Consider the following 22,695-nt stretch of genomic DNA (forward strand, 5'->3'; position numbering starts at 1 on the left):
TTGTTGCGATTATTTTATTAATGTCTGTCTCCTTAACAGACTGGAAGACCGAGGAGGGCAGGAACTACACCTCTTTTCATAACATAGTATCCTCAACTCTGATAGTATAGTACCTGACACATAAAAGGTACTCTATGATGTGTGTGTGTGCATGTGTGTGTGTGCACGTGTGTGTGCGCGCATGTGTGTGCACGTGTGTGTGCGCGTGTGTGTGTGTGCACATGTGTGTGTGTGCGTGAGTGGTTAAGTGTTGGGAACTGCAAAGTAAAACCAGAACTAGCCCTGGACTGTGGTGACCACACCGAATGGCCCTGTCAGAGCAACCCATCTGCCTCCCCCAGGGATGACTCTATGGCTGAGCCACTGTCAACTGCAATGTGTCGTAAGATATATCATCTACCTGTTTGGGTTCTGAATCATCAAATCCACCCTCATTCAGCAATGCGGACTATCAGCTTTCAGGGACAGAGCAAACATTGAAAAAATTACCATTTATTCATGCTACTAATATTTATTCTATGCCTACCCCCACTCTATTCCAGGCACTGTGCTGGGGACAGGGAAACACAAATGAATGAAGCCTGGTTATTATTCTCGAGGAATTTATAGTATTGAAGCAGAGCCAAATGTCAATAAATAAACTATAACTTCCTCTTTTAAAACACTAACGTTGCAAGGCACGTTTAATGTTTTAAAGGGTCACAGAGAACAGAGTGACTATCAAAGCACTTGGCGAAGCCATAGCTAGAAGTGCTGTTTAGAGATGACTGCCCAAGGGACACACTTTGCAAACCCTCTACACTCTAACTATGGACCAGTTTAGACTATAAGAATGCAGTTTACTTGGACCACATTAGACAAGACCCTCAAAGAATAACCATCAATAGGTTGCTTTTTGCATTTTTATGTCCTTGGCTTTTACTGGACAATATAAATATTGGTATGAATTTTACTTTTGCATTCATCGTTCGTATCTTCTTGATTTATTACATCATTCCCTATTCTCTAATAAGGTCACTGAGAAACTACCTTTAGAATTTAGTGCTATGCAAAAGAAAAGAAATCTATAGTCTGTCTCCTTTGATGAACTGATTCCTTTCAAATTACAAGAACTATTCCACATATTATGTTTTCATTTTTTGCCCTGGCAGCCAGGAAGCTCAGAACTAAGTTTCGAATTCAGTCACAGTCATATTTAATGCTGGGATAATTGTGATCTCCTTTTTCTCTGGCCCTAATGTTCTACTTCTAGATTTCTAGGTTACTGTAAATCTTCTTGATATCGTTATGAAGAGATGGGGTGAAATAAATTTAACATCTGATATGCTCAGCTCTTTTAGAATTATTTCTGCTATTTGTCAGATAAGTGCAAAAATACATGGCCAGTGTTTTAAAGAAATCTTTAAAGAATTTGGAGAAACTGGAGAAGACCCAGGAAAAAAAAACAGAGAAGGGACAAAGGATGGGGCTGGAGTATTATGCTCATATTCTCCAATTCAAATATGGCGGCACCTTGATCTGGCATATGGCCTATTAGAAGACAGTATCTGAAACTTGGAACTGTTCTGGCAAATCCCAGAGATATGTTGAAGAAGGCAGATCCCAGAAGGCATCTATTTAATACATATGAATAGTTACAGAAGTTTAGTTTCTATTTAATACATATGAATAGTTACAGAAGTTTAGTTTCTTAAGATCACAGACCCCTTTGATTGTCCATTGTTGGACCTGCTCCCTAGTCAAACACAGTACAATTTCTAAAAGTAAAACCCTCCTGTTATTTATTCATGTTTTCGGAACATCAAAACCATTTTAGAGCCAGCACTGCTGGAAAGAATTCGGATAGACCTGAGGTAAAACCTGAGCAGCTATCAGCTGAAGTTCTTAAGACTCAGGCAGCATTTTTTAATGATTTAAGCCAATGTAGGGTTTTTTTGTTTGTTTGAACTTTTTGGGATAACAGACCCCTTTCAGAAGCTAATAAACGCGTGGGCCATCTATCCCCCAAAATACACTCACAAACACGCAAAATTTTGTACACGATTTTATGGGGTTCACAGACTTCCTAAAGCCCATCCTCGGATCTCCGGTTATATTAAGTGAAGACTTCCCTGTATGACCTTTTAGAATCAACCTCTTTTTCACTGCGGGGCCAAGAACGGCCTCAAGGGAGGTTTAGGGACCGGGAAGGCTGCCGACCCCTCACGGCTTGTCACCAAGGTCCCCTAGACACCCCTCCCCCACGCCCATGCCGCGCAGGTGCGAAAACCGAAGGGCCACCCGGGCGCGACGGCTCAGGAGGGGGGGAAGGGATCCTGGGAGGGGCAGAGGCGGGGGTGGGGGCCTTCCCAATGTTGCTTGGTGACCACGCTCTCCGCCCAGACCGTTCCATTTCCTCAGCAGGTGGTACGGCGGGCCTTGGTGTTGCCGGTGGACTTCCCAGAGCGGCCCTCTTCCGGCTTCTCCCCCCCGTACCGGGCGGTGGCGCGGGCCCGTGATGTCACAGGAGGCGGGGCCAGCGCCGCTGCCGGGTGCTGGAGGCGCCATTGGAGCCGGCTTGGCTTGCGAGCCCCGCTGAGGCGGCGCAGGTCGTGCTGCAGTTACCGCCGAGTCCGCTCCTGGTTCTTGACCCCTAAGCGGCATGGCGTGCGGGGCGACGTTGAAGCGGCCCATGGAGTTCGAGGCGGCGCTGCTGAGCCCCGGCTCCCCGAAGCGGCGGCGCTGCGCCCCTCTGCCCGGCTCCACTCCGGGCCTCAGGCCCCCGGGCGCCGAGCCGCCACCGCCGCTGCTTCAGACGCAGACCCCAGCGCCGACTGTGCAGCAGTCCGCCCCGCCCGGCAGCGAGCGGCGCCTTCCAACGCCGGGTAACCTACGCTGCGGGTTTGGCAGGAAGCCAGGCCCAGGCTTTGGGGGGGGGGCATGGACGCTAGGCCAGTTAACCCAAGTACCCTTCTTCGCCTCGAGAAAAGGGAACTGGGGTGCCGCTTCCGGCGGTAGGAGACATCCGGGAGGAGTAGTGGGGCCACAGTGTCGGTTTTCGGTTTTCCTGGAGCGGGAGAGCCTGGAGGGCTGGGCCCCAAGGGGAAGATGGGAATATCCCTGGCCGCCCAGGGCTCCCCGTCCGCGAAGCACCCCCTGCCTCCGCTGCCCGGGCCTGCACTGAGCCGCCCTGTAGACCCAGTGGGCCATGGAAAATTGGATTCTAGTCACGAACCAGGCCTTGGAGGGGGGTGGGGCGGATTAGTGGGAAGGGGCGTTTAAGTGTATGCAGTTCAGCTCTGTACTGTAGTCTGTGGGGTGAGCTGATTTCCAGAGACCGCCGCAGGAGTCACTGGTTCCGATCTCCACCTGACCATTTCATTTCGAAGAGACCAGTCATGGTTTTTTTGTTTTGTTTTGTTTAATGTATGGCTATTGTCTTGTGCCGTGTCTGGCTTGAAATCTGTAGGTGGTTTCCTATGAGTTGGGGATCCTTCAATATACGGAGGCTGTGAGAGCAGGAGTGTATCAATAACAGAGGGACTCTCTCAAGGGATTCCACATTGACCAAGGAAGGGGAAGAGCTGATGTGACAATAAAGCAAAGGAACCTAACCTTAGAGCAGAGTGCAGAGGAAAGTGCCTCAGCGTTGATAGTCATTGTAAAGGGCTTTGGGAAGACATTTCTTTGTGGGTCCCCCCCTCCCCTATTTGTCAAGCATCATCTTAAAAATTATTCTTTCCTCACCCCTTTAAATACCAATGTCTTCAGGCTGTATTTCCTTTTTCCTGTTTGTATCCACGGTGCTGATTTCAGGCCCTGATCCTCTCACACAAATTGCCGGGCAGTTGCCAGCTAAACTGGTCTATCCTTACTCAAGTTCACCTCTTCTTTATCATGGCATTCAAAGGGTTTATCAGCTATAACCCTATCTTACCTAGTCAGTCTTAGCTGTTTTCTCAATTATTTCTCTGCTCTTTCCCCCAGACCCACCTTATGTTTATATCCTTGCCTCCCATGGTGATGTTTTTACCCTTCTCTTTGCTGATCCAAATAGTCACTTTTTCAAGTCCCCACCCATTACCTGACTAACCCTGTCTCCATTCTGCTTTAAAATTCCCTGATGACTTAATGTTGTATGGCCTTATGTGCGTAATGTACAGAATGCAGTAACATCTGCGAAAGTTCTTTGTAAAGAGCCCTTCAAAAGTAGAGGGCATAGGTATCCACTTGGAATTATGGTTTATTTTTCTAGTGCTCCTACAAATACCCAAGGATAGTCACATAATCTTTTTGGATCTCTTTTCTGCAAAATGTGGTTAATAGTTGCCCTACCTTTCTATTGTTGAGGACTAATTGAGATATCTGCAAAAAGCATTTTGAAAAATACAAAGTGATGGGTTTTATGTAACTATCATCTCTTCCAGTACTATCCTCTAGATCCATTCTGTTGTAGTTCACATTAAAACAAGTGCTTAAAAAATTATTATTTAATGGATTTGGAAGCCTGAATATGGCACACTGCTATAAATCAAGTCACTATTTTTTTAATCTTAAAATTTAATTTTTACATAGATTCATGCAAGCTAGCCTCTTGCTCATTTTGTGTTAAAATATTTTATTTAAAATAAAATGTTTATTTGTAAAGATTGATCGGTATAATTCCTTAATGCTTATTGGAATATAGTTATTCCAGGAAAGAAGTATAAAATATTAATGATTTATTGTTTGATGCTTTGGCTTAAGTGAAAGGTGCCAAAGATCTTTGTATTAAAAAAGAAGAATCAAGGAGAGCAGAGGGGGGCATTGTTGCTATATAATTAAGAAGAATAAAGCTAATTAAAGGAAAGTGAATTTCAAAATCAGTGACTTCATCTAATAACATCCTAGGGTTCTTTACAATTGATGGAGAAGGTATGTTTTTACTTCACTTAAAAATAAAAATTAAAAAAACCGAAAGATGATGTGTCATGTAACACTTCTGGTGGGAAAGGCCTATAAAATGAAGCTTTTTATCACTGAAATTTTTGTTGAGTGCTAGGTGGATACTAGGCACGGAAGGGTGTTGCTGACCTCAGGGAGGTGTTTAAGTGTGAAGTGAGTCTAAATGCAAAGCAATTGATCATGATTTGGAGGTTGGGGAATAACTTCTGGATTGAGGTAGCTGGGTCTTGAATAATGTGGAGGGAGAGGCACAGCCCCATTTCAGGCAAACGAAAATTGCTTGAACAAAGGTTAGAAAACCCCAAAATTAAGGAAGGAATAGTTTAAGGAAACTGGGTGATAGTGGGAGATGAAACTGCGTGATAGTGGGAGATGAAACTGGAAAAATAATTCAGAGTCATGTCTTGGAAGGCACTGAATTCAAGAGTTTCAGCTTTGGTCTGTAGCAGCTAGGGGCCGTTGCATAGCTTTGAAGGATGAGTTTAGCCACACATAACCTGGAAGCACAACCTCAAATAATAGTAACCAGCAAGGGTTAAAATTATTATTACCCATCGTTAAATTAAGAAGAAATTTGCATTTTTCTTTGTTAAAAAATGCTATTTTGTTTTATGTACCCTTCTTGAGAAGAAAGTCAGGTCTACTTCCTTGTTTTTCTCTTGTGAATGCCATGTTTAGATTCTTGCACTTACTAGTCCTTCTACCAGCCCTGAAGTTGTATCTTTCCGTCTGTTCACTTGGCCACACAGGAGGCAGTTAGAGGTTTATCAAAGACCTTCTGTTCTCGTGAGTATTGTACTCATACCTGTCCTTTCTTGTTTTCAGTCTTTGCAGTTCCTTACATCTTTGTATTGAATCTGGCGAGTATTTGCTTGGGGAATAATACATTTTAAAGGTGAAGTGAAGACTTCATAAATTCAGGGATCTAAAATACGGACTTCATAACACTCTTAAAGAAAAGTTTTCTAATCCTCCGTTGTTCCAGTAGGCTGATAGTTACCAAGTTTAGGTATATTTGGAGCTACTTTGAGTTCATGGGAGTTCCTCAGCTGTACCTCCCTTCTTAAGGCAATGTTAAGTGCTTTGATTTTGATCCTCACAACTTTATTAGGTAGACATGCAATATTTATATTGAAGAGCTAGGCCAAAGATTCTGAATGACTTCTAAAGGTCACAGTCAAACAACTAGTAAGTAGCAAAGTGGCATTATTAATACCTCCCCCATTAGAAAAATAGGGCTATAACAAAGAGTACACTAGAATAAGGTGATTTTGGGGAGGGGTGATATAATTTTCTGGTTTTTATTTTTTATAAGGAGCCTTTATTATCTGCGAAGTGAATATGTATTATAACACAAACATGGAAAATTTGAAAACCTCATCCTTTCAGATTCTGTGTTGTATCTAGGAGTATACTCAGGGTGTGGTTAGTGATTTGTGTGTCCTTGACTCCCTTTAAACAGCGTTAGCAAATTCGTTTTGTTCGTACCTTCTCTCAGAAAAGTAATCTGAATCCTACCAAATACTGCCTGTTGTAGGATCAGAAGATTCTTTTCTAAGCCCTGACCATCAATTCCAAGTAGTATATCACAGCTCTTCCCCTGGTCAAGGTCCAGGCAGTAAACATAATGGTCCTTGCTGTCCTTTTCCCCCCAAATCACAAGAGTCCCAGAGGGGACAAGAGCTTCATTATCAGAAGGTCTCTGCAGGGGCAGATAAACCAGTAAGCAGGGTAAGCACAGGCTTACATTAAGCAAGCTACATGTGGTAAAACCCATGTGAAATTGTGCACTACAGATTAGTAAGTAAACACGGGTAAACCCATGCGTGCCTTGCTTATTGGGTAATCCATCCCTGCTGGCGGGGGGTAAGAAACTGGCCCCTTAATACCCTGATTTATGAAGTCGTAAAACTTAAAGGAAATCAAAAGTAGCTCCCTGTTAGGTAAAGGGCAGTTTATTTTGCTGAAAGTTGTACTGATTAATCATCCAGCAAATGGCAGATCTAGTCTTCATTGCCACAGGGAAACAAATGGAAGTATATATAAAAAAAAAAAATAGCCTATGCCAAAATAGTTTATTCTCTGCATTGTTGAAATAGAGGCAATAAGAGAGCACACTGTTTTTGAGACTGTAGAGGAGTGTGTTTTTGTTTTTTTTCTTTTTGTGCTTTAAGTGAAAGTTTACAAATCAGGTCAGTCTCTCATACGAAAAGTTATACACACCATGCTATGTACCCCTAGCTGCTCTCCCTCTGAGACAGCACACTCCTCCTGTCCATCCTGTATTCCCCATGTCCACTCACCCAGCGTCTGTGCCCCCCTGCCTTATCATCTTGCCTCCAGACAGGAGCTGCCCACATAGTCTCATGTGTCTACTTCAGCCAAGAAGCTCACTCCTCACCAGTATCATTTTCTATCTTATAGTCCAGTCCAATCCCTGTCTGAAGAGTTGGCTTTGGGAATGGTTCCAGTCCTGGGCTAACAAAGGGTCTGGGGACTGTAACCTCCAGGGTTCCTCTAGTCTCAGTCAGACCATTAAGCCTAGTCTTTTTATGAAACTTTGAGATCTGCATCCCACTGTTCTGCTCCATCAGGGATTCTCTGTTGTGTTCCGCATCAGGGCAGTGATCGGTGGTAGCCAGACACCATCTAGTTCTTCAGTCTCAGGCTGATGTAGTCTCTGGTTTATGTGGTAGAAGAGTGTTTTATACAGAATTAACAGTTTCTTTTTAATTTATAACTGGTAGGAGGAGGAAGATTGAGACCTGCATGTTAGATTTAGAATCTGAAATCTAGTCAAAAGACCTTCCTTGTCTCCTCCCACTTCTGAAGAAAGTTTGAAGAAATGACAATAAAATGAGTGCTCAAGTTTGTTTCTTTTTTATTAGAGCAAATTTTCCAGAACATAAAACAAGAATATAGTCGTTATCAGAGGTGGAGACATCTAGAAGTTGTTCTTAATCAGAGTGAAGCTTGTACTTCAGAAAGTCAGCCTCACTCCTCGGCACTCACAGCACCTAGTTCTCCAGGTAAGCATGCTTTGGTGTGCAGAATCCTTTTTAAGAGTTTGTAAATGGTACTTAGTAACGATCTCCTAATCCAGAATTGACCTCGTCTGAAGTAATAACTTGGTAAAGGATATGCTGCAAAAGACCTATTTAAAGTGTTAAAAAGCAGAGATGTCACCTTGAGGACTAAAGTGCGCCTGACCCAAGCCATGGTACTTTGAATGGCCTCATGCGTGCAAAAGCTGGATAATGAATAAAGAAGGCTGTAGAAGAATTGATGCATTGGAATTATGCTGCTGGTGAAGAATATTGAATATACCATGGACTGCCAGAAGAACAAACAGATCTGCCTTCGAAGAAGTACAGCCAGAATGCTCCTTAGAAGCAAGAATGGCGAGATTTTGTCTCACATACTTTGGACCTGTTATCAGTGGGCATCAGCCCCTGGAAAAGGACATCATGTTTGGTAAAGTAGAGGGTCAGTGAAAAAGAGGAAGACCCTCAATGAGATGGACTGACACAGTTGCCGCAGCAGTGGGTTCAAGCATAGCAATGATTGTGAGGATGGCGCACAACCGGGCAGTGTTTTGTTTTGTTGTACAGGGGTCACTATGAGTCAAAACCAACTCAACAGCACCTAACAATAACAATAACATGCATTATGTTACTAGTTATAAATACTTTTAAAACCATAGAGTCTTAAAATTGGAAAAGACCTTATTGCTTTGGTTGGACTTCATCCACCCAGTGCAGGAGTACCCTCTATAACTACATTGTTTTAATACTGCAGCCACTAGCCACATGTGGCTGTTTAATTTTAAGTTACTTAAATAAAATTTAAAATTCAGTTCCTCAGTCACAGTAGCTGCATTTCAAGTGTTCAGTGGCCACGTGTGGCTATCATATTGGACAGTGCAGATATAGAACATTTCCATCATTGCAGACAGTTTTGTTGGACAGCATTGACTTATAACTTCATTGGCAATTGGTCAGAGAAGATAGGCTCAAAAATAGAATCTCAGGATTGGAGAGAGTCTTCATGGTCATGTAGCTCAGCCACCAGTCTTGTCTGCCATACTGTTGTCACATAGCAGGCTAGTGGTCAAACATTTCATTTCCAGTTTTTGTTTCCGCACGAGGTATTCTACTTTTTAACAGTTCTAAGGGCTAAAAGTGGTTTACCATCATTCAAAATTGTCTCCTTATAATCTGAAGGTCCTGGCTCTTGAACAACTCTCTAATTACTCTTGCACATAAATGATTGATAGGTCTTCTACTACTTAGAGCTAGCAAATCTCCCCTTAATCTCTTGAAGTTTTAATAATTTTGGAAGTAATCGAGTATATTATGGGTAGAGAAACAGTGACAAATAAGGACTAACTAGATGTTTTGGTCAGATTTCATTTGTAGAGAAAAAATTTTACTCTTGTTTAAGTAGGAAATGATTTATTTGAGGCTGTTAATGGCTTACAGACTAAGAGGGCCAAAGAAACAGATTTACCTCAGAACTGGGCTACCAGCAGAGCTGCTGCTTTTATCGTAATCAGGAAGCCACCTGTGCAATCTGTTGCTCCAGTTGTCTTCTCCAGAACCAAGCTGCCACTCCTCTAGCCTTACCACGAGAATATAGATGCCTGGTGCCTTCTGTTCTCCCGCCGTCTCAGTTTCGAATCAGGTCTTTCGTGAGTGAATCTGATTGGCAGAATCCAGTCACATCTACAAAGGAATCCAAAAAACAAGTTTTGAATGTTTTCAGACTCCTGGGAATGGGACACTAGAAGGAAGTTGGAATAGGTATTTACACAAGGCAATCTACAGCATCCACCTTTAAGTTCTGATTTTAATATTAGATTTCCCTGTTTTCTAGCATCCAATGGATAGTTTGGTTTCTAACTTACTATTTTATGAATATATCACTTTCCCAACCTAGAATCAGAAGGGATCAAGGATGAGATGTGTGGTGCCTAAAATCTTTATTCCATACTTCAAAAAGAAATTTTCTTGTGAATGTGCCTGAAGTTTAACTTAATTTGATTACCTTAAGAGTTAATGACTTTGCTGATAGTTTTTTTATTATACAAGTCATTGGTCTCTTGATCTTTAGACTCCCCACTTCTTATCAGAATCACTTGTGGAGCATAAAAGATTCCCAAGCCCTACCTCAGAATTAAATCAGAATGTGTATCTTCCTGCCCCCCCCCCTCCCCCCGATAATTATGATGCACTTTCTTGATTAAATACAGTTCTAGATGATCTCCAAAGGCCTGGGTAGCTCACATAGGCTGTGAATATACTTTTTCTAATCCAGAATGCTTTATATCTGCTTTAAACTTTTTAGTCTTATTCTTTACCAAATGAGCACTGAGTATGGGCCCAAAGCTATTATGATATAGAACTATTTTTCTGTAATGCAGGCCAGCTAGTAGCGTACCTGGATATACCTTGTTCTTCCCATCTTTCTATTTACTTTTGACTTGGCTTTGTTAAATAAATGGTGGAAACAGAATTTTGTGAAAGTATTCCATGTGAAGTAGTGAAAAATATCATTTTTCTAAACAGTTTTTATATTCTGAGGAATGTTTTTATAAAGTTGTTAATTTTGAACCATTGAACTAGAATGTATTATGTAAACTAATCTTTTGGCTAGGTTCTTCATGGATGAAGAAAGACCAGCCCACCTTTACCCTCCGACAAGTTGGAATTATATGTGAGCGTCTCTTAAAAGACTATGAAGATAAAATTCGGGAGGAGTATGAGCAAATCCTCAATACCAAACTAGCAGGTAGGACAAGGCAGTGGCTATGCCATCATTAATAGCATTCAGTGAGGATTAATCCCAGTTAAGTAAACGATAATTTAGGAAAAGAGTGGGGCTTCATGCAAGAGGCCTTAATAAATTGTGAGTATTAAAGGTGCTATTTTTGGTGATTGTAAACATTTCACTTACACATTTTATGGAAGGAATTTTCATTTGCATTTCTGGGACAAGATAAACCAAGCTTTTCTTGCAAGAATTCTCCACATGATAAAGGCATTCAGTGGGTCATTTGGGTCAGCTGTTGGGCACACAGGTGGCTGGGATGGTGCTAACCTCGCAACAGGTGGCCAGGAGGAGTGGAGTCAATATATTCAGACTTCTTGATGGGAGTCAGTTTGTGGATGTGGGAGGTCAGGCATTCTGTGAATCTGGAGGTACAATAGAGTAAAGCCCAGCTTAGGTTAGAACAAAGGGCATGATTGGTGATGGCAACAAGTAAAGCAAAGGATCTGAATCAGGAATGTAAAATAATATCTGTTTAGTGAAAGAGGGCCATGTTGTGATCAGAGAGACTTTAGGCAACCACTTCATCCTGTAACAGTATTGTTTCCTAATCTGGTGACCGCTACAACAGGGTTCCTCAGAATGTTAATACGTCTCCTTAAAATTTGAAACTGTTGGGTTGAAAAGGTTTATTTACAAAGGAACTTCTTTGGACCTTTAATATACTGTTAATGTATACTACAAGAAGAAGCTCTCATTTATCACTTCCTTCTCCCACCCCAAAATTGTTCAGACTTGTTGGCTCTAAGTTACTCCTCTGGTCACTTACTGTCAGGCTACCTCGTACCTTTCTACTGAGTTTTCCCTTAGAAGACGTTGTATTTGTGGAACTTTATACAATTAATGGTATAATATTTTCATTTAGCTTTCCGACCATTCTTCCTCTTCCACCCATGTTTTTCACTGAATGTCTGTGTTGAAATTTATAACAAAGACGCTCAGAAAAGAGCTTCAGAACTTCGTATCCCATAGGTGATTTGCTTGTATTTGTCAGCCTATAATAGTGAGCATACAAGTCTGCCTCGGAGGCCATTTGTAAGGAGTAGAATTAAGATAGAGAAGAGGTTATTAGGAGGATGTTATAGATGAGCAGTGACCAAACCTAGGAGCTAGGGATTTGACTCTGGGATCTAAGAGGAAGGAACAAATCTCTGAGTAACCTTTATAATGAGGGTCTGAGAGGGTAAAGAATTCAAACTGGGAATCTGGATGTGACCCTGATACTTGGGTCTTCAAAAATTGGGAGAGACTTTCTGTGGATAGTATATACTGTCTTTCCCTTCACAGAACAATATGAATCTTTTGTGAAATTCACACATGATCAGATTATGCGACGATATGGGACAAGGCCAACAAGCTGTAAGTATTGCCAGGTTTTTCTTTGAATTTTCTAAGTTCTAAGAGCAAGATTTTCACACTGAGTATCCTCTCTGCTAAGAGCAAAAGGCCTCTGTGAAATAGAAGAATAGCTAATATCTGATGCGTGTATATGTGTCTGGCATTGTGCTAAGCCCTTTAAATCTTCATCAAAGTTTATTTGATCTTCATAGTTACCATGAGGGATGAAGAACCGTTATTAGCCCCATTTTTCAAGTAAGGATAAGATTGAAAATTTGCCCAAGCTTAGGTAACCAGTGGTTCAGCTAGGATTAAAACCTAGGTAGTCTGACTCTTTGCTTTATTTATTACCTGCTTCTACAGGATCGCTCTGAGTTGGAATCGACTCGACAGCAATGAGTTTGGTTTTTTCCCTCTGGAAAGATGGTTCTAATAGTTAATTTATAAAAGTTGATTTCTTAAGCGGAGCCCTTGTGGTTAAGGGTTTGGCTGCTAACCAAAAGGTCAGCAGTTCGAATCTATAAGCTGCTCCTTGGAAACCCTGTGGGTCAATTCTGTTCTGTCCTATAGGGTCACTATGAGTCAGAACCAACTCGATAGCAATAGTTTTTTAGTTTTGATTTCTTAAGGTAGTTTATCAGATACATGGTCAGGATTTCTTGATTCTAAACATCTTGCAACTACCAGTTACTCAAAACATAAATTGTAAACAGCAGTATATCAGAACTGTGAACCTGGGTCAGGTTTCATAAATTCTTGAGATTTAATACCTTTACGGTAGTGTGTCATACCCTCCACACTGTTTAATCACATTTATTGTTGTATGCCATGAGTCAGTTAACTAACCATTAAAAATAATAAAAATTAGTTAATATAAAAAGAATGACATTCCATTTTTGAGTATTCTCACCCTCTTTTTTTCCCCTTTTTCTTTACAGATGTGTCCTGAGGCTTTCTTGCATATCTGGGTACCAGGTTTAACCTCAAGAGATGGCTGCTGTACACTTTTTGCAACTGGTTTGATATCACATTTCAGCTCCAACTTTGCATCCTGAGAACACTTAAATGTTTCTGCAGGTCCATTTTTATACAACTTGAAAGACCTTCAAACTTTCTGGTTGCCACAAGCATATCTTTCTCTTCTGCTCATCCAATAAACAGCTGTGCCCTACTGTGATAGATTTTCCAAACAAAATACCTGGAGCAGCAGTTTAGCAAAATATGCCTTCAGTGGCACTCAACAAATGGAGTTTCCCCAAGCACAGTTCTGTAAGAAGTGTGTGTGAGAATGTGTGTATATGTGTGTATGTGTATTTTAAGTTATTATTTGTATTTTACAAATTTTTTGATCTTGGGGATTCGGGCTGTGAATTTGATGCACGACAATTATGGTTAAAAACATTTGCTTGGTCTATAGAAGATCATTAATGTTTTGTGACCATATAAGTTGTAACAGTGGATTGTTTTATGTATAGGTATTGTTAAATACAGGGACTGTTTCCAGGCACAGAATATGAATCATAAGTTAGGATGGACATTAGATGTGATTATAATGATATTGTGAAAGTCTGCAGTCCTGGGTCTGCAAACTTGTGGTGAGGAATTAGAACAAACTGGAGACGGGCCATTTGACACATGGACTTTGCCTAGCCGTGTTAGGAAAATACTTTGACTCCAAGCCTTAAAATACCCATATGGAGTCTGCGCTCACCTCATTCACCCAATCAGAGAGCTCCCTGGACACTGAACCTCCAAGGGTTTTCCCTGGGAGCAAGGGCATCAGTGTTTGCTCAGGAGCATAGCATAGGTGAGCACAGGACCGGGCCAGGCCCCAGCACACTGCTACTTGGGAGGACCCACTTACCTTTGTGTCAGTCATTACAAATAGAATTTGGATCCTTTGGTCAGGTTCCCCCAAATTCTTTTCAGAGGTGTCCATGTTCAACTGCTTGAGCTTTGTTTTGGCAACCCCCTGCCCGAAGTTGCTTACAGGCTGTTCTTCACCTTGCGTCCAAGGCTGAGGAACAGAAAGTAGCCTCTGTTTTGAGGAGGTGGAAGTTATGTATACATTTATTTTTTACTGTGACTTGTTCAGGACCACATTTTACAAAATGCCTTGTTTCATTTATTATCGTTTCTGGAAAGGAGAGTTCTATTAAAATTGTTTTGGTTTTACTATAGAGTAGTTTTTTTAATTAGGGCTTATTTTGAAAAACTCTGAGTTTACGTAATTCAGATGTATGCCAGTACCTTCCAAAGGTAATATTCAGATTGTTCTGATCAGATGGTTTAGAGAAATTTCTGGAATATTCACATTTGAAGATTCCTTATTAATGAATGTCTTTGACTTAAATCTAACCAAAAACTGCAACATTATTCTTTGTACATTTTCATTATATAGTGTTAACAAGCTTAGTTGCAAACAAATAAAATACTTAAGCTATTTGTTTACCTGGCCTTTTTACTACAATGATAATGTTTATTAATTCAAGTAATTTATGTGAGGCTGCTATAACCATTTCCTGAGTTCATCATTACATTGAAGATTTACAGACCTTTTTAAAGCCCAGCAGTGATCTTTTAATAATTAAAGAGTGATTTTATTCCATACTTGAAGGACAGTTTTATCTCCTCTCTTCTTTTTCCGGGGAAGTCACTTGTTCCCTAGAAGAGGAACATAGCAATGGCTGTAACAGGAATGGCCCTGCAGAGGGATAATCACACCAAAACAAGGGAAGGGCAGCTATGGGGACCATCAAAAGTTTTGCAGGCTGGACTGGGAGTGGGGAACACTGCCTCACTGAGGTCTCTTTGTAATAGAATCAACGTGATATGCTCACTCACTATTGCAGGTATCATCCCCATTCTTACTAAATGGCTTCTGGCTGGGAAGTAGAGTAGGTTTCTGTAAGGAAAATGACACCCTGTCATGGCACCCAGAATTGTTGGGTTGTTGTATTATGATATAGGGCAACAGGGTAAGTAGGCTTCATGGGTAGGGGTTGGAATCTTCTCTAAAGGGACTAGACATTTGTTTAATTTCCTAGGACAGAAATTGGGGACCTGCATGATAGGCCTCAGGCTGGCAAAAGAAGGAATTTTTCCCTAGACCTTGATTTCTAGGGCTTAATCTTAGGGTCCCTCCCAGGTAGGAAACTGTCTTTATCCCTTCGAAATAGATCAAGGCCTAGATGATCTCAGAATGGCAATATCTAGTGAGCTAATTCAGAAGTCTTTGTCTATTTTGCCTTTCTTATCCTCTTTTAGTAAAATCTTAAACTTTAAGGGAACTAAAAGGAGTAAGTCTATGCCTAGATCAGATGGGCAAAGAGATCAAAGACCCTGAGGCAGTGATAATTGGTGAGAGCTCCCGAAGGGGAAGGAGAACATCAGGGAATGCAAGGATTTGGGCCAGTCTTCCATACACGGTGAATTTTCCCTGTCTACCTTGGACGATGGTTGTCTAGTGTCATAGTTAAAGGAATGAGCTCTGAGTGTTCCAGAGCCCTGGAGTTGAGTTTCTGCTCTGTCTAATTCGTTGTGTGAGTTTTGCACCAAGTTGCTGAACTTTCTGGGCCAGTTCCCTTATGTGTAAAATAGGGGCTAATGGATGTGCATTATTGGGTTTTGTTTTTGAATGTGAAGATTAAATGAAATAATCCATGTAAAGAAAGTATTTAGCACAATTTGGGGCATAGAATATACATTTTAAAATGTTATAGGTTTCCTCACAGTGGTTTTCATTAGATCTGAAGACCAAAAAACCTTCCTGTCTACAGCAGTGATTCTCAACCTTATTCAGTATGAGAAGCCCCTTGTTAACCTCAAAATCTTATTCTCTTATTAGAATTTGTACCTTTAAATGCTGGATTAAGGAAACAAAAGATGAACAGGAAATGAATTCAGTAATCCTTTTCAGTAAATCTGCATTCTGTTATTCACTATAGCAGGGGTCTGTAAACTGTGGCCTGTTTTTATAAATAAAGTATTATTGGAACACTGTCATGCCTTTTCATTGCAATACTGTCTGTGGTGGTTTTCACACTGTAACACCAGAGTTGAGTAGGTGTGACAGAGACAGTACAGACCGCAGAGAAAGCCATGTACAGAAAAAGTTTGCCGACCTCTGTACTATAGCGTTAATATACGTGCTATACGTTTGAAAAGAGTCAACAAGCCACTTGTCGTGGATTGGTGGACCACTTGCCCTAATTTGTTATTCCCAGGGAAGTTACACCTCAGGTTGAATCACTAGTCTGTTTGAAAAAATCCTCTACTTATAAATGAAAACTGAGTGCTACACTGAATATCTTAGAGAAAAAGTTAAGTTTTTTAGAGCTATGCTTCTGAAGAATGAGAACAGGCAGCATACTATTTGGGGGGCAGAGGGGAAGATTCGGAATGACTTTATTTTTTAAATTTTTATTGTGCTTTAAGGGAAAGTTTACAAATCAAGTCAGTCTCATACAAAAATATGTATACACCTTGCTATACACTCCCAGGTGCTCTCCTCCTAATGAGATAGCACACTGCTCTCCACCCTGCATTTCTGTGCCCATTCAGCCAGCCTCTGTCCCCCCTGCCTTCTCATCTCCCCTCCAGACAGGAGCTGCCCACATAGTCTCATGTGTCTATTTGACCCAAGAAGCTTACTCCTCAACAGTATCATTTCCCATCCTATAGTCCAGTCTAATCCCTGTCTGAAGAGTTGGCCCTGGGAATGGTTCCTGTCTTGGATAACAGAAGGCCTGGGGACCATGACCTCTGGGGTCCTTCAAGTCTTAGACAGTTAAGTCTGGTCTTTTTATGAGAATTTGAGGTCTACATCCCACTGTTCTGCTCCCTCAGGGTTCTCTATTGTGTTCCGTGTCAGGGCAGTCATTGATTATAGCCAGGCACCATCTAGTTTTTCTGGTCTCAGGCTGATGTAGTCTCTGGTTTATGTGGCCCTTTCTGTCTCTTGGGCTCATAAATTACTTTGTATCTTTGGTATTCTTCATTCTCCTTTGCTCCAAAGTCGGTTGAGACCAATTGATGCATCTTAGATGGCCACTTGGTAGCGTTCAAGACCCCAGGCGCCACTCTCCAAAGTGGGATGCAGAATGTTTCAGAATGACGTATTAACCATATTTAATTTAAAATTTCAGGTATAAAAGCAAGCATGAGAATTTTGTTTATCTAATGCTGGGATGAGTTCAAAGGTAGTTTATAAAATAACCATTCTTAAGGAACAGAGGCTTTCATGCAGCCATGGAGATTCTTTGTTGGAAACAGCTTTAGAAGTGTGATGGTCTTCTGGAACTATAGTTAAACATTGAGCCTTGGATAAGGCCGGGTGCCTCTAAAAAGAAAATGGATAGGTTTACCTAGGGAAAAAAATCTCCAGCTACCCTTTCAAATAAATAATTAGCACTTCATTGTACAGAGGACCTGACACTTTGCCTAGTTATGTCACTACCTGGTATTTTCATGGGTCTCTTACTGATTGTTGCTTACAGTGTCTTGTTCTCCTTATGTTCCTGGTTATCTGTGTGTAGATAGTATATTTGAGAAATTATTTGTAGTAGTAAACTGAGGACAAGGATGATGATGTCACCTCTAGAAAGGATTTCTGTTGTCTGTGCGACCAATCTTAAATTACTATCTTAATTCAGGTTGAAGGCTGGAGGTTCCCTGGATCCTCTAGATGACAACACAGCCAGGTGGCACGTTCATGTGAGGGCTGGTTTACTTTTGTTTCACCCTTATCCTGAAGGTGTAATCCTTTGGGGTCCCAGCCTAAGGTGTCTGTGGTGGCTCTTGTCAGAGTTTTCACCTTTAATTGGCCTTGGGTTTTGATTTTTGTCCACCTTGGTCTGTTTCCAAAAGTTCTAAAGTGTAGTTCAGGCATCCAGGGATTTGTTCCCAGATTGGCAAAGGCAGTTTTGATTGCTAGGTTTAATGCTCTGGCTTCTCCTTTTATATTTCATTTGCTTTCTAGTTGATCCTTCATTTCTAGACCTGGAAGTTCCTAGTGCTTTGTCTTAGAGGAGCTTTGGTTGGTTGGTGAAGACTGTTAACCTGGCTTGGTACCCAACTTCATGTGTGTGTGTTTTTTGTTTTAAGTATTATTTTATTGAGTTCCAACTTCATGTTAATAGAAGATATATATGGAAAGACATGTTTATATCAACTTTGAGTATTTCTCATTGAGCAAGCATTACTGGTGTCTTCTGTATTCTTTATTTGTGGAGGACAGATATTTGGGTTTTCAAAGCCTAACAAGTTCCGTAAGTTACCCGTAGTCTGCCTCATATCTCCAGTGACTGACAGGGAATTAACATAAGTAAGTATTTAATCGATTTCAATCGACCTCTCTGGTTCAGTCTAGCTAGGGATATAAGGCAGCAAGGTAAAACTGGTAAGTGTTGTGTGCGTGGTACAAATAGTGGAATGAGGAAAAGAGATGGTGCTGAATAGCTACAGTCATCAGGGAAGGCTTCATTGGGAGGTAGGGTTGGAGCAGTGTTTTAAAGGATAAATAGGGCTTAGAGTGAGCAAAGACTGGAACTGGGAAGTCATGGTGTTATGCAGGAAGTGCATTCTCCTTTAGCCCAAGTAGATCTGGGAAGAGAGCTTGGCGGAAGATAGGGGCCAGATAACGAAGGTTTTTGACTACTAGGAGTTTGGCCCTTATTCTGTGGAATTCCGGAGTTTTGGGAAAACTAATTTAGGAGTAGGAGCCCTGGTGGCACTGTAGTTAAGCACACGGCTGCTAACCAAAAGGTTGGCAATTCAAACCCACCCAGCTGCTCTGTGGGAGAAAAGACCTAGCAATCTGCTCCTGTAAAAACTGGAGCCTGGGAAACCCTGTAGAGCACTTCTGCTGTCATATGGGTCACTGTGAGTTGGAGTCAGCTCAGTGGCACACAACAGCACACACTGGGAAGGGTGATTGGACATGGCTGTGGCAGCCTGGCTAGGAAGAGTGTGGCCCTGGAAGAATTCTTTTGGTCTCATCTCTCCTGTTTCCATGGGCACACCTTCAAAGATCCCTTTTGTTTCGTCTTGTCTTACTAATCCAGCCCAATTACATTGCTTGCTTGTTTTTATTTTTGCACAGATTCTCCTAAACCCACCTTTTTTTTCCTTCTGTTTTCACCTGTTCTTCAGAGTACTGGTTAATTCATACATGGAGTATTGAAAAATTTTTCTCTGACTCTGTTCTCAGCACTGACTCAGTCTTTCATGATTTTATTGTTCCTCTGCCTAGAATTAATTCCATTCTCACTTGGCAAATGCCTGCTTGAGTGGCTGCTCCCCTGTTCAAGGCAGAGTTACTTATTCACTTCATAAATGTTTATTGAACACCTATTGTGGTGTTTACATTCCTGTGAGGCAAGACGGGCAGACTGGTAAACAAGTTAGAGATTTATAAGTGTGTGAAGAAAAATGGTGATGGTGGAGAGTAGCTAGGTGCCTAAGTTGGGTTGTAAGGAAGACCTTTCTGAGAAGGTGTACGGTTTACACAGTGCTTCATTTCAGCACTTAAAAATGAACTGTAAAAAAGAACTGTAGAATAATGGAAACTAGGCCATATATCAGTTTTTTATACTGTGGTGGCTTGCATGTTGCTATGATGCTGGAAGCTATATCTATGGACAGGTATCAGCAGAGCTTCCAAACTAAGAAGAAAGGCCTGGCAATCATATTCTAAAAATTAGCCAATGAAAACCCTATGGATCATAATAGAATATTGTCTGACATGGTGCTGGAAGATGAACCTGTAGGTTGGAAGGCACTCAGAATACATAATGGCCACAACAGTGGACATCAATACCAAAGATTGATGATGAAGATGGCACAGGACCAGGCAGTTTCCTTCTGTTACACATGGGGTCCCCATGAGTTGGAGCCAACTTGCTGGTAGCCAACAACAACAAAGTTATATAATGTTTCATTTATGTGTCTACTCTTCCACTATACTGATGAGCTCTTGGATGTTAGCACCTTGATCTACTTACCTCTGTGTTCCTGGCTCCTCAGTGATGAGCGATTTGAGTTATACACCCTCCTTTCTCAGTCTACCTGAAACTCTTCCCAATTTGCTCCCAGATCAAACCATTCTTAAGTCATCTGCAGGCTGTCCCTCTTGGTTAATGCAGACCTAACCCTAGAGAAGCTCGTAATCTGATGGACATAAGTGTGATAAAACTTGATTTGGTAAATGCCCTGTGTCTGGACAAAGAAAGAGGAGAGTGTTTCCTAGGAAAGGCTGACAGGTTCCCTCCAGCTAGCTTAATTACCCTGATTTGTGCTCAGGAATGCTGACTCACTAATAAAGTTACAGTGATCTATAAAACCAGATTCCTGTGTGTTAATTATTAATTTATGATGAGAAATATGTGTCAGGTGCAGTAGATTGCCCCTTTGGCATTATCAGTGCATTTCCTTCCTATAATCATACCATTTGGGAAGCTTAAAGTCAAGAGGCAGCTCCACTTAGCAGAATGAAGAGAGTTCTAGGAATGGAGTGTTTTCCAATGTCAAGTTACCCCTGCCACAGAAATTGGCCAGAAGCTGGCACAGTCTCCCCACTTCAGCTAGTTTCAGTGATTGTTTCAGCCATTCAACTTAATAATTCCTCCACCTCCGAACAACACATTCTTTTTTAGTTTAGGTGGTCATTTCTGGTCTCCATTATATTCCAGGGCAACCCATTGGTTTCTCTTTCAGATTGTTTTGGTTATCTGCTTTGTCATCTCTGTCCTACGGCTAAATTATCTGGCTTGGGTCATGTGCTAGGTCCACAGGCTACCCAAGTATTTATTCAAATCTGTGTGGCAGTGATGTCAAATACAGGCCTATACACATTTCCCAGCGTGCTAAATTATAGATGACCTGGCTGTAGAAAGGTACTGCTAAAGCTGGTGACTGAATAAGTGTGTAAATAGGAAATCCTAGAGGTCAAGAATTTAAGTCCTGTGAAAGCTAGGGGGACTTTAGGCAGCCTTAGCTCGGCCTGTGACCATCCAGATGTACCCTGTGCCCACACAGCAGCTGAGGCAAGTTTTCAGAGGGATGGAAGCGGGGGCTGATTGGAACTTTGAGCTCTCATTTTCTACATTTTGAAGATGGGAGCAAGGTTTCTTTTGGGAAGAACAGATCACCACGATCTCCACCCACTGGATCTCTGAGCCTCGGTTTCTCGAATATGAAAAGGAAGAAGGCAGTCGCTCAGGCTTGCCTCCCTGCACATCAAGTCCTTTGATTTTGTTATAAAAACCTACTTCCACAAAGCAAAAGAGCTCCAGAGGGAGGCAAAAGCAAGGTAGAAGTGGTGAAGGTAGAGGGAAGGGAAGGGAAGGAGGCTGCAATGTGCTGTTAATTTCAAAGAAGTTACGTCACTCAGGGCATAGAAGCAGAGAATCCAGGCAGGTGCCACAGTCACCATAGCAACAGCTCAGGCTCAGTTCTGGAGTGGGTGTTCTGGGAGTTGTAGTTTTCCAACCTTTCTGATAGAGAAAATTATTTACCACATACTTGCACACCCAGTGCTGACACAAGGTTGAGGTGCATGGTCCACTGGACGGGACCAGAGTATCAACAGCTAACAATTTCTATAATTGAGATTTGCAGGGCTGGTGAAGCCTCAAAAAAGGCCTAGTAACAGAAGAATAAGGTAGCTACCACTACCAACTGTTCTGATCAGGGCCACGGTAGATGGACCCTGAAGAACAGAAGAAAAATGCAGAACAGAACTAAAATTTTAAAAAATTCCATACTTACTGGACTAAGTGAGACTGATGGACTCCCTAAGAGTCCTGAGGTACTCTTTAAACTTTTGAACTGAAACCATAGCCAGAGATCACCTTTTAGCTAAATAACAAATTGGCACACAAAATAATATCCATGAGTACAGTGCTCCGTTAAAAAAAAAAAAAAAACAATCGAAGTAAAACTATATTTGCAGATGACATGACCCTATACATAGAAAAATCCCAGAGATTTCACAAGAAAGCTATTGGAACTAATAGAAGGGTTCAGCAAAGTGGCAGGGTACAAGTTCAACCTATAACGATCAGTTGGGTTCCTCTGCACTAACAAGAACTCTGCAAAGGAAATCCAGAAAATGATACCATTTACAATAGCCTGAAAGAGCATAATTTACCTAGGAATAAATCTAGGGATATTAAAGAATTATACAAGGAAAACTGAAAAACACTACTGCAAGAAACCAAAAGAGACCAATATAAATGGAAAAACATTCCATGCTCATGGATTGGAAGACAACATTGTGAAAATGTCAATTTTAGCCAAAGCCATCTATTGATATAATACAATACAGATTCAAATCCCAACAACATTCTTTAACAAATGGATAAACTAATATCCAACTTTAAATGGAAAGGAAAGAGGCCCCGCATAGCTAGAGGAATATTGAAGAGCAAAGTAAGAGACCTTGTGCTTCCTGATCTCAGAATTTACAGCCACAGTAATCAAAACAGCCTGGTACTGGTACAACAACAGACACATAGACCAATGGAACACAAGTAAATTCATGTATGGACAGCTAATCTTCAACAAAAGGTCAAACTCCACCCAATGGGGAAAGGACAGTCTCTT

The 22,695-nt window shown here is 41.4% G+C and overlaps 1 protein-coding gene across 1 annotated transcript; it reads left to right on the forward strand.

Annotated features, from left to right (window-relative positions):
- Positions 1 to 2,541: 2,541 nt before the first annotated feature.
- AKIRIN1 (akirin 1) lies at positions 2,542 to 22,053 on the forward strand. Its single transcript, XM_064281764.1, has 5 exons — positions 2,542 to 2,864; positions 7,812 to 7,952; positions 10,579 to 10,713; positions 12,040 to 12,111; positions 13,029 to 22,053. Exons 1-5 carry the CDS (start codon positions 2,642 to 2,644, stop codon positions 13,037 to 13,039), a joined length of 582 nt encoding a protein of 193 aa, XP_064137834.1. The 5' UTR covers positions 2,542 to 2,641; the 3' UTR covers positions 13,040 to 22,053.
- The last annotated feature ends 642 nt before the right edge of the window (positions 22,054 to 22,695 follow it).

The sequence above is a fragment of the Loxodonta africana genome, chromosome 3, assembly GCF_030014295.1.
Source record: "Loxodonta africana isolate mLoxAfr1 chromosome 3, mLoxAfr1.hap2, whole genome shotgun sequence".
NCBI classification, from domain to species: Eukaryota; Metazoa; Chordata; class Mammalia; order Proboscidea; family Elephantidae; genus Loxodonta; species Loxodonta africana.